Raw genomic sequence first — 18086 nt, forward strand, 5'->3', positions numbered from 1 at the left:
ATCTGTGAGCTGCTCTGACAGCTAGTGCTTAAAGTTAGTGAGGGAGATATGAGTCTCCAGCTTCAGTGATTTTTGCAGTTCATTCCAGTTATTGGCAGCAGAGAACTTTAAGGAAAGAGCGGCCAAAGGAGGAATTGGCTTTGGGGGTGACCAGTGAAATATACCTGCTGGAGCGTGTACTTCGGGTGGGTGCTGCTATGGTGACAATTGAGCTGAGATAAGGCGGGGCTTTACCTAGCAAAGACTTGTAGATGACCTGGAGCCAGTGGGTTTGGCGACGAGTATGAAGTGAGGGCCAGGCAACGAGAGTGTACAGGTCGCAGTGGTGGGTAGAATATGGGGCTTTGGTGACAAAACGGATGGCACTATGATAGACTGCATCCAGTTTGTTGAGTAGAGTGTTGGAAGGTAAATTCCAACACCGAAGTCGAGGATCGGTAGGATGGTCAGTTTTGCAAGAGGGTATGTTTGGCAGCATGAGTGAAGGATGCTTTGTTGTGAAATAGGAAGCCGATTCTATATTTCATTTTGGATTGGAGATGCTTAATGTGAGTCTGTAAGGAGAGTTTGCAGTCTAACCAGACACCTAGATATTGTAGTTGTCCACATATTCTAAGTCAGAACCGTCCAGAGTAGTGAAGCTAGACGGGCAGGCAGGTACGGACAGTGATCGGTTGAAGAGCATGCATTTAGTTTTACTTGCATTTAAGAGCAGTTGGAGGTCACGGAAGGACAGTTGTATGGCATTGAAGCTTGTCTGGAGGTTAGTTAACACAGTGTCCAAAGCAGGGCCAGATGTATACAGAATGGTGTCGTCTGCGTAGAGGTGGATCAGAGAATCACCAGCAGCAAGAGCAACATCATTGATGTATACAGAGAAGAGAGTGTCGTGGTAATTTTCTGTATTAGTAAATGAGGAGAGTTTACAAACCACACACCAGTCAGAGTTATACTTAAACTTCATCTTTAATTATATGAGCTTCACCATAACCCTTTGACTCTCAGATCAATTCCGTGTCTATAAATGAATTCTGAGAGTGCCTATAAGAGAATACCAAGATCTTTTATAGCCAAGATACACCCCTCTCAACTTACATGATGAACCACAGATCTTAGGAACAGTTCACAAAGAAAGACTTTTACTTGAGAGAGGAGTATCCCGTAGCCAGATAGCATTAGCTATAAATTATCGTTCAGTTTGGTCTCTCAGACGAGGTTCTAATCTCGTTCCAAAACATTACCTCATCCAATGGCATATATCAATTGTCAACTTTAGATACTCCCATCTCAATAACACATCAATCCTCAACAAGCTCACTGAGGGGAGTGACCCTCTAGGTCATATACTATTAAAGATAAGTGCAACATCAGAGGGGTAATACAATGGTTCCAAACACTGCTATACTCCTCCCCCCAATGGGAAAAGGAGGGAGTGACTGGCGTACAGACATTGTGGAGCCCTTCACATGGTTTAACAGATACATTCACATATGAAGACAATGTTCAAACCTGACCTCTCCCCTCTCTGGGCCCCAAGTGACTTTTCCCTAGCTTAGAAGGGAAAAGTGCAACTGCCAACAGTATAGTCCAAAAGGAGACATCCTAATGATAAGTATCTCACATAAGCATATTATGAAAGTAAATAAAACATCTTATTTATCTATGTTACCCAACTAATTCTGATTCATCCGCAACAAGAGTCGGCCCGAGAATTGAACCCTGTGGCACCCCCATAGAGACTGCCAGAGGTCCGGACAACAGGCCCTCCGATTTGACACACTGAACTCTATCAGAGAAGTAGTTGGTGAACCAGGCGAGGCAGTCATTTGAGAAACCAAGGCTGTTGAGTCTGCCGATAAGAATGTGGTGATTGACAGAGTCAAAAGCCTTGACCAGGTCGATGAACACAGCTGCACAGTATTGTCTCTTATCGATGGCGGTTATGATATCGTTTAGGACCTTGAGCTCTGTCGAGGATGAGCACAACAACCTCAGACAACTCATATTTCCGATTCCCGGATAATGGCTGGATAACAACAAAAGCATGTGTGGTAGTACAGCCTTTAAAAGGCAGTGGACAGCGTGTAAGAATAGACTGGACTTAAAAAGATGATGATCTTTGGGATGAGCGGCTAATAATAATTAGGTGGGGCTATTCTTATACTGACTGTACCGCGGCTAGGAGAGCAGCACCCATGGTCATTCAATCCAATTCAGTGATGTCAACATCAAGCAGTAGCTTTCCTACTGCAATTAGCTATCGACGATTAGATTCAGTTGCTTATTTTTTTTGTAACGGTTCGATTAGCAGAAGTGAGATTCAGGTGATAGTACAGTAGTGTATGCTGGGATCATTCCTGAAGCCTTACCTGGCCTAGGGCTGGCTCAGACAGTGCCTACCACCTACCTGGGAAGTCTGCTGAAGGGAAGGGATCCTTCACTTCCTTCACGTTGGATTCAAACTCATCAACTTTCAGCTGGAATTGAAAACAACGGATATGTAATGAGACAGGTTTATAAACAGCTAAAAACATAGAGATTTTCAGAATACAAGAGACACAGCTAACTAAATAGCACACATGGACCCAGCATCAGCTCATTGACAGCTTAATGGCACAGTACACAGTAGGCTATCAGTGCCATCTCAACACCTGGTTCAGGACTGAAATAGTGAAATGTAACCCTGCACCAAGAGATGTGGTGTTAGATGCTGTTGGCTCAGTAGCCCTCTTTGCTGACTGACCGTAGCGGTGGTGGGAATCCACTCTATCTTAGTTCTCTGTCCGGCCAGCTTCTTAATGCTAGGCTTAGTTAACTAACCTCATACACTAACCTGCCAGGTACAGACAGAGGACACTTGAGTCAGCAGTACTAACCTTAGCAGTGGTGGGAATCCCCTCTATCTTAGACCTCTGTTCAGCCAGTTTCTTAGCCAGCAGAACCCTCTCCTCATCAGCCTTGTCTGGCATGTTGGCCCTGGTAGGAACAGGTGGAGGGTGAATAGAGGAACCTTTAGTTGTAATAAAGTATGTATAGCTAACAAGCGGCTGATTAAGATGGAAAAGGAAGGAAGATAAAGATAAAGGAGGATAGAGAAAGTTGAGCAAACAGCAGCTAACATCCAGGACTTGACATGGGCAGGAGTTCACCGCAACTGTGTACCGGCACCTCAGATTTTGTTCTTCTTGACTTCCCGCACCTCCTATAGAATATTAGCTCAAAGGTATTATGGAGCCCCTGCAACTAAATATAAGCGGTGCCGGCACACAAAATGAGTACTGGGTCTAAGTCTAAGTCTAAGTCAAGCACTGCTAACATCTTCAATTTATTTAGCTCTTTCTGCAATGGTGCCAAACAAGAGTGTGTTGAGTCAAAGGAGGGTTGTTGTGTTTACCTGAGCAGTTTCCGCCTCTTTCTCTCCTCTGCTTTGTCTTTCTGGGCGGCCGTCAGGCTCTCTGCTTCTGCCAGGTTGTCGACAGCGATGGCCAGGAACACGTTGAGGAGGATGTCTGTTCACACAGCACTCAGGAAACAACAGCCCTGTACTTGGGCCTGCTCTTAGCTATGCCACAGTCTAGCCTTGTAATTACACAATTATTTACATCCCATTAAACAAGCCCTATTTCTGTAACCAAACACGTCACAAACTATTCTATCCTGACCGACGGTAACAAAAATGTTAATCGAGTTGGCCAGTAACCACACTGCTAACCCGATGCCGAACCTTACATTAAGACAAAAGTTCAACTTTGTTTTCACACATTTTTATGACAAAGCCACTTTTGACTTTGTGGCTGTGGTAACTAGTGACAACCGATCACCTGAGGGGTACTGCCATCACCACAGCAGCCTACCACGGCCTGAGGATGATGATGATGTCAACCCGAGACTCAAACACTACAGAGTCCACCCCCTGGATCCTTCATCTACAGCCGTTGGCTTCATCTCAGTCTCCGCCTGAATCCCCTCACATCCCATTCCATTTCCTCAATATATATTCTAAACCTTTTTCAATGTACTGGTGAAGTGAAGGATACAGTTTCCACAGGTGAAGAGGATGATGAAGTAGATGCTGACTAGGATGCCAGGGAAGACTGGTCCACCGTAAGCCATGATACCATTATACATGATGGAGTTCCAGTCCTCCCCTGTCAGAACCTGAATGAAGAGGAGGAAGTCATTCAATCCAAATCCAACAGTCCGGCCAGTCAGTCAACACATCACGCAACAATAGAAAGCACAATACCTGGAAGACACTGATGAGCGCCTGGGGGAAGTTGTCAAAGTTACTGCGTCTGATCTCCTGGTCTGGGAAGTTGAACTTCCCCCCGAACACCTGCATGCCCAGCAGGGAGAAAATGACGATGAAGAGGAAGAGGAGGAGGAGCAGCGAGGCGATGGAACGGACTGAGTTTAACAGGGAGGCAATCAGGTTACTGAGGGAGGTCCAATACCTGAGAGCGGGGAGAATAGTGGGCTGTTATCAGAGATATACTGTACAGTGGTACTTAGGTGAAAGGTTGACTTAAAAAGCTACTTTTCCTCTTAGGGCCACCGTAGAGATACTAGACTATATCAAATGTTTGTTTACATTGACTATGATTATATTACTGATGTCATATCATATCGTTGATCTCGGCATTTCAAATGCAATGCTTGGCAAGTTCTGTTTTATTGTTGACTCATTAAACTTGGAAAGCACAGAGATCCCACTCAGTGATTGTGAGACACCGGAGAACAAACCCCAAAATCATAGCAACAGCTGTGTCACCAAATGTTAAATCTCTCTGATGGAAGGCTAGCTAGCTAGCTAGCTCGGGATTTGATAAGGCTCGCCAGAATAGCAAACGATTGGTCAATAAATGCTCTTACAGTGAGGTGACTTACTTGGTGACCTTTAGCAGTCTCAGCAGGCGGATGCAGCGGAGGACAGAGATGCCGAGAGGGGACATGACGTCAGCAGTGACCAGGATGATCTCGAGGATGCCCACGCTCACCACGAAGCAGTCGAAGCGGTTGAACAGGGACAAGAAGTATTGAGGCAGGCCCAGAGCGTACATCTTCACAAACATCTCCAGCGCAAACAGGGTCAGCAGCACCTTGTTGGCATTATCTGAGAAAGGACACAGGAAACAACGAGGACAGAGGGATAGGCAAGAGGTAACCGATAAGAAATCAGGGATAGGCAAGACAGGCCCCTAAGAACTGATCTTTGTTGGCACTATCTGACACCAGAGAGAATAACACAGCTAAGTAAGTGGAGGCTGGTGGGAGGAGCTATAGGAGGATGGGCTCATTATAATGGCTGGAATGGAATTCATGGAACGGAGTCAAACATGTGGTTTCCATATGTGTGATGTGTTTGATACCGTTTCCAATGATTCCTTTCCAGCCATTACAATGAGCCTGTCCTTCTATAGCTCCTCCCACCAGCCACCATCTAAGTAATATTTGATTTGTGAGTGAAGGTTGTCTTTTTCATTGCAAGTCGGAATACTTTCTGCTGGGAACAAACACCCAAAGGCTTAGGCTATCGAATCCCCTTTGGGTTATTCAAATATGTATTTTGGGAGAAGCAAAACAGTGAGCAGACATTTCCTTATGGCTTTTTCTCTCTTCACCTGACGACTCACACTAAATTCTTCCGCAGCTCTGTCGTTCGCTGCGTACTTTACTCTGCCGTCATTGAAGTTGTTTGTGATGTCGAGGGGCGTGGTACAAAACAAAGTCATCAGCGATGGGATCTTCTCTAACCAATAGTAACAAATCCAATGAGACATTTCCAAACCGCCGCTTTACCCACATGTGTTCTGGCCCAATCCACCGGTTTCCGTACCAATCAGGCGGCCCCGAATGGGTTCGCATCCGGTGAAGGGTCGGTCGGGCAGGTATTCAGATCCAGACTCATTGGGAGAAGAAACTAACGTCTGTAGGCGTGATGTAACATTTGGCCGGAGCAAGGAGTTGCCAGGTTGCCAGGCAATATATATTTTTGTCCTGTTCCTGTTATTATTTTGGATGTGCGTAAAACCCCCCGCATTCATTATCGGCAAGACAGGGTGCTAAGAACTGACCCCGAGACAGCAGGACGTTTGATGTAGTTTATGGTTTGTACTGGGAGCTGCTATTTCTGTACTAGAGGCTCAGGTTCTGTCTATGGGGGTAACATTAGTAAACAAAAAAATGTCACCATAAGTAAAAGAGGTCCCAGTATATATAAAGAGATAAAGACATAACAGAAACGAGATACAATACACTTGTGTATGCTTATGTGCCAATATTCTGACCTGAGATCTGCATAACGCAATATTTTTGTGCAAGTATCTTATTGACATCAATGAACGATTTAAGCGAAAGCCTGAGTTGTGGCAGCTTATCTTTACTCTGAATCGGGCCAATGCAGAACATGCTTCCTAGATGTACTAGTCAATGGCAGCTTCAGTGAGAGCGTAAAACAGACCTTATATAGTAGTGTGTGCATGAGTGTGTGTGTGTATGTATGTTTGTGAATGCCTGCATGCCTGCGTGCATGCGTGTGTGTGTGTGTGTGTGTGTGTGTGTGTGTGTGTGTGTGTGTGTGTGTGTGTGTGTGTGTGTGTGTGTGTACCTTGTACAGTAGTAAGCATGTCTGGCTGGTGGTGATGTTCACTAGCGATGGCAATAGTATTCAGGAAGACCACCAGAATCACAGACCAATAAAATGTCTTTGATTTTACATAGACGAGACACTTCATCCTGAAGAACCGGTTCCAGCGACGAGCCTGACGACTGGGGAGAGAGGGTTGAGAGAGAAAGAGAGGGAAAGAGGGAGGAGAGGAGGAGAGACAGGGAGAGAGAGAGGGAGAGAGAGAGGAGAGGAGGAGAGACAGAGAGATGAGAGAGGGAGAGAGGGTTGAGAGAGAAAGAGAGGGAAAGAGGGAGGAGAAATGAGAGACAAGAGGGGGAGAGAGGAGAGGAGGAGAGACAGAGAGAGAGAGAGAGCGAGAGAGAGAGAGGAAGAGAGAGAGAGAGAGAGAGAGAGAGAGAGAGAGAGAGAGAGAGAGAGGGAGAGAGAGAGAGAGGGAGAAAAACAGAGGGAGACAGAGAGAGCAGAGAGGGAGAGAATGAGGGAGAGTGAGGAAGGAGAGGATGGTCTGAAGTCAGTTACCGTGTCTATGATCTGTAAAAAAATATATATATATTACATTTAAATGATGTATTGCTTATGTTTTTATCTCCGTACTCACTAATAGTACACCACCCGGCTCTCACTCTCCTTCTCTATCAGACTGTCTGTGTCTGCCTCCGTCAAAGGCAGGAGTCCTGCCAAGAATAAACAGAATATTAGGGGGACTTGTATCCATTAAGACACCCTACACCCCAACCCACCTCTTGTCTCTTGGCCCTCCAACCCCTACAGGGGGTCAGCTCCCACTCAGCCCAGTCAAACCTCTTCTCTGTCCTGGCACCCCAATGGTGGAACAAGCTTCCCCTTAACATCAAAACAGCAGAGTCCCTACCCATCTTCCCGAAAATGTCTGAAACCCTGCCTCTTTGAAGTGCATCTTAAATAAACCCCCAGGGGCACCCCGCCCCAACTTGCCTTTTCTGACTATCACTGACTTTGCTGTTAACTACATTATTGAGGGAACATGTACTTACTATGACTGTGATATGTAGTTGTCTCACCTAGCTATCTTAAGATGAATGCACTCATTTGTAAGTCGCTCTGGATAAGAGTGTCTGCTAAATGACTAAAATATAAAATGCAATGTTGCTCAAATCCCTGGGAACCCCCAGAACAAATCAGACACCCTATAACAATTTAGACGTCGGACACCTCCAAGAGATGTCGGGCACCCTCACGAGTCAATCTACCTTTCCCCTCCTGGTTGTTTTCTAGGACCTCAGCCTGAGTGATCCATTCCATGTAACCCTTCAGGTCCTCATCCAGCTGCTGGGTCTCCCTCAACTTCTGGAACTCCCCTCGGGACTTAGCCTTCTCTCTCTCCTTAGTGAACTCTCTGGGTGTAGGGAAGAGGACAAAAAAGGTTGCGTAGAAAATAAAAGACATTTCTGATTAAATACACCAGACAAGGTAACTAGAAGAACAGTATACTCTTAGGAAAAAAAGGGTTCCAAAAGGGTTCTTCGGCTGTCCAAATAGGAGAACCCTTTTGGGTTCCATGTGGAACTTTCTGTCGAAAGGGTTCTACGTGGAACCAAAAAGGGTTCTATGCGGAACCAAGAAGGGTTCTTCAAAGGGTTCTCCTATGGGGACAGCCAATGAGCCTTCCTAGGTTCCAGATAGCACCTTTTTTTTCTAAAAGCGTAGAGTAGAATAGAGGACATGATCATACCCACTGAGAACACCCAGGACCAGATTGAGCACGAAGAAGGATCCAATTAGGATCAGAGTCACGAAGTAGAGCCAGGGCCACTCGTTCCCTATGGCATCGTTCACCTGCAGGAGAACATCACTACTGCATTGTTACAATGTCACTACAACATAATACAAGTGTTTCTTTCCCAAACTCAGTCCTGGGGCCCCAAAGGGGGGTACATTTTGGTTCCCATAGCACTATACAGCTGATTCATAAAATCAAATTTGATGACATGTTGATAATTGGAATCAGCTGGGTAGTGCTAGGGCAAAAACAAAAACGTGCACCTCTTGGGGTCCCCAGGACCGAGTTGTCATACAGTAATACAGTCACAAAAGAGAGCCAGGGCCATCATTCACCTGAAGGACAGCACAACATTACTACCAACTACAGCATCACTACTGTAATACAGTAGGTTGTTTGCTACACCACGACGAAGCTGGATGGGTCATCTATTCTAATACACTGCCTTTAATTAGGTCATTGGGAGGCAAAATAAGCTGTCTGCGGAATCGCAGCCGGATTCTGACTGCATCTCATGTTCTGTGAAGTGCCTAGATGTATGGTCCTCTCAGGTAATGGCACGCCACAGGACTCTGCTGTGATGCAGTCAGATGCTTCTCATAGGGAGGAGAGACTGACCCAGTAGAGCACATCGGTCCAGCCCTCCATGGTGATAGACTGGAAGACGGTGAGCATGGCGAAACCAAAGTTGTCAAAGTGGGTGATGCCGAAGTTTGGCCCCGCCCAGCCTGAACGACACTCTGTCCCATTGAGGAGGCAGCGGCGCCCGTTACCGGCCTGGGCACAGGGGGCGGGCCTCTCGTTCTCTAATGTAGCCATGATGTCTGGAGGAGAGAGAGAGAGAGAGAGAGACAACCAAATGTTTTACTGTGAAAGATGTTGATGTGTGGTGACCAGGGTTAGGGTCAATTCGATTTCAATTCCAATCAATTCAGAAAAACCCAATTCCAATTCCAAAATTTTGGAGGAAAGGACAGAGAGCGTCACAGAAACATTTTCATTGTGAAATACGTTGATGTGTGGTGACGTGATCAGTATGCGCTGTATAGCAAAGACTACCGTAATTGCTGGACTATAAGCCGCTACTTTATTCCCACGCTTTGAACCTCGCGGTTTATACAATGACGCGGCTAATTTATGGATTTTTCCCGCTTTCACAAGATTCATGCCGCCAAAAAACCGAGCACCGTCACATAATGTGACGTAAAATCGAGTGCGCTCAAACTTCCCATTATTCTGATTACGGTAGTAATTTTGTCACCCTCATCATGGCAAAGACACAGAGAAATGCATATGATGCAGCTTTCAAGTTGAAGGCGATCGATCTGGCTGTTGGAAAAGGAAAGAGAACTGCTGCACGGGAGCTTGGCCTTAATGAGTCGATGATAAGATGTTGGAAACAGCAGCGTGAGGTACTGACTCAGTGCAAAAAGACAACAAAGTGTCACGAATCCCGCTTCCTGAGTCTGTGTTTGCCTGTGTTTCTGTCCTGGAGTGTGTTTCCGGTGTCCTGGAACGCACCCTGTCTGGTTGCCGGGCGAATTAGCTTGTTGGGAGATCGATGTTCACCCGCACCTGTATCCCATCAGTAATCTGCACACCTGTCCTGATCATCACCTCTCCCCTTCAAAAGCTCTGACCTGACATCCATTCCCTGCCGGATCGTTAGCCATGAACATTACTCACCCGCATCATTTACCCCATTCCCGCCTGGTCGTCGGAGGATTCCGCTACCCCATTAGATCCACCTATTTACTCCCATCAACTCACCACCGCTGCCCGCTACGCCACCTGGATATATCTACCCATTCACATTCACTTGTTAATAAATACTCACCTTCTTCCTACTCTCCTTGTCCTGGTCTGCTTCTGGGTTCGATTTTGAAAGAACGTGACAGAACGATCCGGCCAAGGATGAACCCAGCGGACCTGGACTCCGTTTGCCATGCCATTACCCAGCAGGGGAAGACATTGGGACAACACAAGACGGCGCTACAGGAGATAGCGGGTTCAATCCAGAACTTATCTGCTAGCTTGACACAAATCCAGGATCAGCTCAGTTTGCCGGCGATTCATTCACCACCTGTTTCACCCATCTCACCTGCCGTGTCTGGTGCGGTTTCCTTCCGTGAACCCAAGGTACCGACGCCTGATAAATATGAAGGGGATTTGGGAAGATGCCGTTCTTTTCTTATGCAGTGTGGGTTAGTGTTTGATCTGCAGCCCCATTCTTACGCCACTGACAAGGCTAGGATAGCCTTTGTTATTGAACTGCTGCGTGGAAGAGCTCTGGAATGGGCTTCAGCCGTTTGGGAACGACAGGAGACCTGCATGGCTTCATACCAGGAGTTCACAGGAGAGATGAGAAAGCTTTTTGACCATCCAGTCCGAGGTAAGGACGCAGCTAAACGTTTGTTCACTCTTCGCCAAGGAGCTCGCAGTGTGGCAGACTTTATGATCGAGTTCAGGACATTGTCTGTGGAGAGTGGTTGGAATGAGGAGTCACTACAAGCGGCTTTTTACCAGGGGTTGTCGGAGCAACTCAAGGACGAGCTGATATCCTATCCAGACCTAGTGATCTAGACAGCTTGGTCACCTTAGCTATTCGGGTAGATAATAGAGTCCGAGAGAGAAGCAGGGAGAAGCAGTGGGGTCCATCTAATCAATCTGAGACTCGGTTACCATTCGGGTCAGGAAGTGGACCAGAACGGGTTGACCAGAACGGGCAGTATTCTGGCACGGATAACTATGAGGACTGAACCGGTTAAGATGTTGTTGTCGGGGAATCATTCAGAGGTTATTTATTTTTTCATTTTGCCTTCCCCCCATGTTCCTCTGGTTCTTGGATACCCCTGGCTAAGAGAAAACAATCCTTCGTTCGATTGGGTGACTGGTAAGGTAACTAGTTGCAGCATTGAGTGTCATGCTAACTGCCTCAGGACTGCCTGTTCTCATGCTGTCCCCAGTCGGGTCAGTGAGTCTGCTCCTCCTGATTTGTCCCTGGTTCCCGAAACATATCACGAGTTGGGTGAGGTGTTCAGTAAGCAGAAAGCTCAGTCACTTCCTCCCCACCGACCTTATGATTGTACAATTAAGCTGTTCCCTGGAGCTGCCTTTCCCAAGGGACGGTTATACAGTATTTCTCGACCTGAGCGGGAAGCCCTGGAGACCTACATAAAGGAGTCTCTTGCTGCAGGTCTCATTCGTCCCTTGTCATCACCCCTGGGAGCTGGATTTTTTTTTGTGAGTAAGAAGGATGGCTCTCTTCGACCGTGTATTGATTATCGGGGGTTGAATGATATTACGGTCAAGAACAAGTACCCCTTGCCCTTGATGAGCTCCGCTTTCGATTCTTTACAGGGTGCTACTGTGTTTACGAAGCTTGATCTACGCAATGCGTATCATCTGGTTCGGATCAAAGAGGGGGACGAGTGGTTGACTGGATTCAATACACCTATGGGACATTTCGAGTACCAGGTGATGCCGTTTGGACTTTCCAACGCTCCAGCAGTGTTCCAAAGTTTGGTGAATGACGTGCTGAGGGATATGATCGGTCTGTTTGTGTTCGTTTACCTGGATGACATCCTGATTTTCTCCAAGGAGCTTTCCAGCCACATCCAGCATGTTAAGCAGGTCCTGCAGCGGTTATTGGAGAACCGTCTGTTTGTGAAGGCAGAGAAGTGTGATTTTCACGCCCACACTACATCCTTCCTCGGGTACATCATCTCCAGGGGTGAGATCAAGATGGACCAAGAGAAGGCTAGGGCGGTTCGGGATTGGGCCCGGCCCGGTACGAGATTGCAGCTCCAGAGATTCCTGGGATTTGCGAACTTCTATCGGAGGTTTATCCGTGATTACAGCCGGGTGGCCGCCCCTTTAACTGCTCTGACGTCTTGCACCAGAATTTTCTGTTGGACTCCTGAGGCAGACCGAGCATTTCTGAACTTGAAGAGCCGATTCACCAACGCGCCGATTCTCTCTCAACCTGACACTTCCCGTCAGTTTGTTGTTGAGGTGGACGCGTCTGATGTGGGGGTGGGCGCCATCCTGTCCCAGCGTAGCTCCACTGACGGTAAACTCCATCCCTGCGCCTTCTACTCTTGTCGTCTTTCACCAGCTGAGAGAAACTACGATGTGGGTAACCGGGAGCTTCTCGCTGTGAAGCTTGCCTTGGAGGTGTGGCGTCACTGGTTGGAGGGAGCGGAGCAACCGTTGGTGGTCTGGACTGACCACAAGAATCTGGCTTACGTGCAATCGGCTAAACGTCTCAACTCCCGTCAGGCCAGGTGGGCTTTGTTTTTTGGACGCTTCAATTTTTCCCTGATTTTCCGACCTGGGTTGAAGAACGGCAAAGCGGACGCCTTGTCCCGGATGTTCTCCAAGACGGATGAGAGTGGGGCCAAGACTGAGACGATTCTTCCCCAGAACCTTGTCGTGGGAGCTGTTACATGGAGGATTGAGGAGGATGTGATGGCGGCCCTTCGGACGCAGCCCGGCCCCGGTAATGGTCCACCCGGTTGGTTGTTCGTGCCTGAGTCGGTCCGTTCTGCTGTTCTTCAGTGGTCCCACGCCAGCAAGATAGCTTGTCACCCTGGCGTTGATCGGACTATGGCGCTACTGCGCAGACGATTTTGGTGGCCTGCCATGGGAGAAGATACCCGGAGGTTTGTTGCCACATGTCCTGTTTGTGCTCAGAACAAAAGTACCAATCGGCCCAGCTCTGGGCTTCTTCACCCCCTACCTATTCCTCGGTGACCTTGGTCGCATTTGGCTCTGGATTTTGTCACGGGATTGCCCCCTTCTGTTGGGAACAAGGTCATTCTGACCATTGTGGACAGATTCAGCAAGTTTGCTCATTTTGTCCCTCTCTCCAAGCTTCCATCTGCCACGGAGACGTCCGAGATCCTGGTTAGGGAGGTTTTCAGGGTCCACGGATTGCCCAGGGACATTGTTTCTGACCGTGGTCCTCAGTTTACCTCTGCTGTCTGGAGATCCTTCTGTTTGGCTATTGGAGCTACAGTCAGTCTCACTTCTGGATTTCACCCACAATCTAATGGTCAGGCGGAGAGAGCCAACCAGAAGATGGAGTCCACGCTGCGTTGTCTTGTCTCCTCTGATCCCACCTCTTGGTCATCTCAATTACCCTGGGTCGAGTATGCCCATAATACCCTTCCTTCATCTGCCACTGGGATGTCCCCCTTCCAATGCCTGTACGGATACCAACCTCCCTTGTTTCTTTCTCAGGAGAGGGATCTTTCGGTTCCTTCTGTCCAGGCCCACATTCGTCGTTGCCACCGGACCTGGCATCGGGCCAGGAAGGTCCTCCTTAGAGTTTCTGACCGGTATCAGATCCAGGCGAATCGTCGCCGTATTCCTGCTCCCGCTTATACCATCGGAGATAAGGTTTGGTTGGCTACACGGGATCTTCCTCTACGGACTGAGTCGAGGAAACTGTCACCAAGGTTCATTGGTCCGTTTGTGGTGGAGAGAATCATTAACCCTGTTGTGGTCCGACTCAAATTGCCGGCAACGCTTCGAGTACACCCCACCTTTCATGTCTCCTGCCTCAAGCCGGTTCTCCTCAGTCCTCTGTTGCCCCCTCCTCCTCGTCCTCCTCCTCCTAATGGAGCATAATGGATTCCAGACGGCGGGGTCGAGGTTTCCAATATCTCGTGGATTGGGAAGGATATGGTCCAGAGGAGAGGAGTTGGATTCCTCGGCGTCAGATCCTTGATGACGACCTGCTTCGTGACCTTTACCGCCTCCACCCTGGCGCTCCAGGTAGTCCGCCCGGTGGCGTTCGTCGGAGGGGGGGGTACTGTCACGAATCCCGCTTCCTGAGTCTGTGTTTCTGTCCTGGAGTGTGTTTCCGGTGTCCTGGAACGCACCCTATCTGGTTGCCGGGCGAATTAGCTTGTTGGGAGATCGATGTTCACCCGCACCTGTATCCCATCAGTAATCTGCACACCTGTCCTGATCATCACCTCTCCCCTTCAAAAGCTCTGACCTCACATCCATTCCCTGCCGGATCGTTAGCCATGAACATTACTCACCCGGATCATTTACCCCATTCCCGCCTGGTCGTCGGAGGATTCCGCTACCCCATTGGATCCACCTATTTACTCCCAATCAACTCACCACCGCTGCCCGCTACACCACCTGGATATATCTACCCATTCACATTCACTTGTAAATAAATACTCACCTTCTTCCTACTCTCCTTGTCCTGGTCTGCTTCTGGGTTCGATTTTGAAAGAACGTGACACAAAGGCTTTCAGAGGGAAGAAAAGTAGATGGCCCAATGTATTTGCAGCCACTCGACATCAGTGTAAATCGTGCATTTAAGGTGGCGCTCCGTATTCAGTGGGAAGCTTGGATGACAAGTGGGGAGAAATCCTTCACTAAAACGGGCCGCATGCGAAGAGCAACTTATGGTCAAATCTGCCAGTAGGTCCTGACAGCGTGGAGCATTGTCAAAAAATCCACTATCATCAACGGGTTTCGAAAGGCTGGACTGCTGCGTGTTGAAGGGGCAGCGTGAAAGTGACGAGAGCGACAATGAAAACGATCCAACATCGGATGAAGCAATTCTGAGGCTAACCACTTCAGTGGTTTCAGTGCACAGGAGGATGAAGATAGTGACCAAGTTCATTTGTTTCAATGTACTGGCAGGCACCTGCGGCTTATAGACATGTGCGGCGTATTTATGTACAAAATACATATTTTTAAATAATTCAGTGGGTGCGGTTTATATTCAGGTGCGCTTAATAGTCCAGCAATTACGGTATACAGCACTAACACATTAGCGACCAGGTGCCTTGTTTACAACTCAGACCTCCATCCAAAGAGGAGAGTAGAGCTACCTGGTTGTCCAAATATTACCTGGTTGTCCAAATATTACCTGGTTGTCCAAATATTACCTAGTTGTCCAAATATTACCTGGTTGTCCAAATATTAAATATTACCTGGTTGTCCAAATATTACCTAGTTGTCCAAATATTACCTGGTTGTCCAAATATTACCTGGTTGTCCAAATATTACCTGGTTGTCCAAATATTACCTGGTTGTCCAAATATGACCTATTTGTCCAAATATTACCTGGTTGTCCAAATATTACCTGGTTGTCCAAATATTACCTGGTTGTCCAAATATTACCTGGTTGTCCAAATATTACCTGGTTGTCATAGTTGTTTGTCCTCAATGTGAGTGACTTACCTCAAACACTCTTCAAATACTTTTTACTATCTACTACTTTGTCGCTTACCTGTGCCGGTCCAGTAGCAGGTCTTGTGCATCTTACACTTAAAGAGCTCCAGACCTACGATGGCGTAGATGGTGACCATGAAGAAGACCAGCAGGCCAATGTGCAACAGGGGCAGCATTGCCTTCAGGATAGAGTTCATCACCACCTGAAGGCCTGGAGGGGAACAACAGGTAGGAGCTCACTACCTCAGTACTACTTCAATAAAAAATAAAAACAGACATATTAGCCAACAATGAGGGTCAACGGTGTGGTAAAGAAACAGAAATGCGCGCTAAGCAAAAAACCTGAAGAAACAATATTGTAAAACATAATGGAATGAGATGACAGTGTGACCCACTACGACCCACTGTGAATGTTACTCGAACCTTGACAAAGAACATTTGGTCGAAACGCTCCACTGGAGAATCAAACAACTGAAACATCAAACAATGTGTGGGCGTGTGTGGGCGTGCGTGTTTGCGTGATGTGTTGGTTCTTACTGGGGACTCCGGTTACGAGACGTAGGGGCCTGAGCACCCTGAATGCCCTGAGGGCCTTCATATCTAACCCTCCTCCCTTCTCCATGTGAATGCCTGCAAGATAGTTGATGGTGTCCAGGGCGATGGTGAAAAGGCTGCAGGAGAAAAACAACAGATAGTATCAGTAACTGGTGACACTTTTACTCTAGGCTCACTACGTACGCATTCATAAAGCCTTTATAACAGCTACATAGGACATTATAGAGTGGCATGCAACTAACTGAACACCACAGAGATGCTAAACAATTGACTTTCTCTGTAACCCTTTAACCCGAAGCCAACTAAAGCCAAGCATAATGCACTGTGGTGTGGTTGTAATGCATTGTGGTGTGGTTGTAATGCATTGTGGTGTGGTTGTAATGCATTGTGGTGTGGTTGTAATGCATTGTGGTGTGGTTATAATGCTTTGTGGTGTGGTTCTAATGCATTGTGGTGTGGTTGCAATGCATTGTGGTGTGGTTGTAATGCATTGTGGTGTGGTTGTAATGCATTGTGGTGTGGTTGTAATGCATTGTGGTATGGTTGTAATGCATTGTGGTGTGGTTGTAATGCATTGTGGTGTGGTTGTAATGCATTGTGGTGTGGTTGTAATGCATTGTGGTGTGGTTGTAATGCATTGTGGTGTGGTTGTAATGCATTGTGGTGTGGTTGTAATGCATTGTGGTGTGGTTGCAATGCATTGTGGTGTGGTTGTAATGCATTGTGGTGTGGTTGTAATGCATTGTGGTGTGGTTGTAATGCATTGTGGTGTGGTTGTAATGCATTGTGGTGTGGTTGTAATGCATTGTGGTGTGGTTGTAATGCATTGTGGTGTGGTTGTAATGCATTGTGGTGTGGTTGCAATGCATTGTATGCCCCCTTTATAATCTACTGGCATAAAACTGAATGTGACTGTAATACGCTGTTGTGCAGAACCAAACCATACAGTGCTAGTTTGATTGTTTGGCTTCCATACGGAGCCCTCCTATAAGGGCACGTCTTACCCCATGAAGACAATGACGAAGTCCAGTAAGTTCCAAGCGTTCCGCAGATAGGCTCCCTCGTGGAATACAAAGCCGTACGCTATTATCTTCAGAAAGCACTCCAACGTAAAGATCACCAGGAAGATATACTCCAGACTCTCCTGAAAGAGAAAGACACGAAAACCTTGGCAATGAGACTCTTTGCAAAACTCGTCATCTTTACTTATCCAGTAGAAAAGAGACAAGGGAGTTTGTTCCAATTTGCAGTTGTAAAGCTCACGCACAACATACACACCGAACAGGCTGGGATCAGATTTGATACCCAACTCCCAGGTCTAACATCTTTCATTTTAGGAAAGCAAAGAGCCCATCTGCCCGAAAAGACCTATCGACGGCAGATAGTTCAATAGAGGATGAAAGGCATTTCAAGGCCCACTCTGTGATATTTACCTCTGTTTTTTCCCCCTTCATTAACGATATAAGAACATAGGAGTGAGCATTTAAGGGAAAATGATTGGGGTCACTGAAACCTTTGACACAACCGGCTGCTGTAGAATCAAACGGGCTTTAATGGTATTAGATTTGCCAGCTTGTTCTCTCGCGACAGCTCTGATTAGGCAGGGCCTGGACAGGGTTTAAAGGGATGACGCTGACTCAGTAAGGAGGGACGTATGGTGAGACTGGGTGCCATTGTAGTTTTGTCAGCTACACACACACACACTGGCTCACATACTAACATACTAGCTCTCACATAAACAGTACGCAGAGGGAAAGTATGATGTTTTGTAACCAATGGTTATTAAGGACACAGATCATCTTCTTTGACTCGTCCTTCGTTCGTGCTGATAGTGCTACAGACGATAAGTCGGATAAACATTTGATTCCCTGTGGTATTAGCTCTAGCATTGATAGTGTCAGGAAGAGCAGGCAAGCTCACACATAAACAGCACCATGT

General features: G+C 47.2%; 1 protein-coding gene across 3 annotated transcripts in view; it reads right to left on the reverse strand.

The window, feature by feature from the left end:
- The window catches only part of LOC109869670 (dihydropyridine-sensitive L-type skeletal muscle calcium channel subunit alpha-1), a 48043-nt gene that overhangs the window by 21085 nt on the left and 8872 nt on the right, over positions 1-18086 (reverse strand). For all 3 annotated transcript variants that reach the window (XM_031803886.1, XM_031803885.1, XM_020459940.2), the window contains exons 3-16: positions 17153-17292; positions 16131-16264; positions 15652-15804; positions 9006-9211; positions 8340-8443; positions 7858-8003; positions 7227-7302; positions 6608-6768; positions 4888-5113; positions 4247-4454; positions 4038-4158; positions 3395-3509; positions 2877-2976; positions 2408-2477 (exon numbers count right to left, since the gene is read on the reverse strand). In XM_031803886.1, the coding sequence (XP_031659746.1) occupies positions 2408-2477; positions 2877-2976; positions 3395-3509; positions 4038-4158; positions 4247-4454; positions 4888-5113; positions 6608-6768; positions 7227-7302; positions 7858-8003; positions 8340-8443; positions 9006-9211; positions 15652-15804; positions 16131-16264; positions 17153-17292 (1960 nt within the window). The remainder of the gene's footprint in view (positions 1-2407; positions 2478-2876; positions 2977-3394; positions 3510-4037; positions 4159-4246; positions 4455-4887; positions 5114-6607; positions 6769-7226; positions 7303-7857; positions 8004-8339; positions 8444-9005; positions 9212-15651; positions 15805-16130; positions 16265-17152; positions 17293-18086) is intronic.

The sequence above is a fragment of the Oncorhynchus kisutch genome, linkage group LG24 (genome assembly GCF_002021735.2).
Source record: "Oncorhynchus kisutch isolate 150728-3 linkage group LG24, Okis_V2, whole genome shotgun sequence".
NCBI classification, from domain to species: Eukaryota; Metazoa; Chordata; class Actinopteri; order Salmoniformes; family Salmonidae; genus Oncorhynchus; species Oncorhynchus kisutch.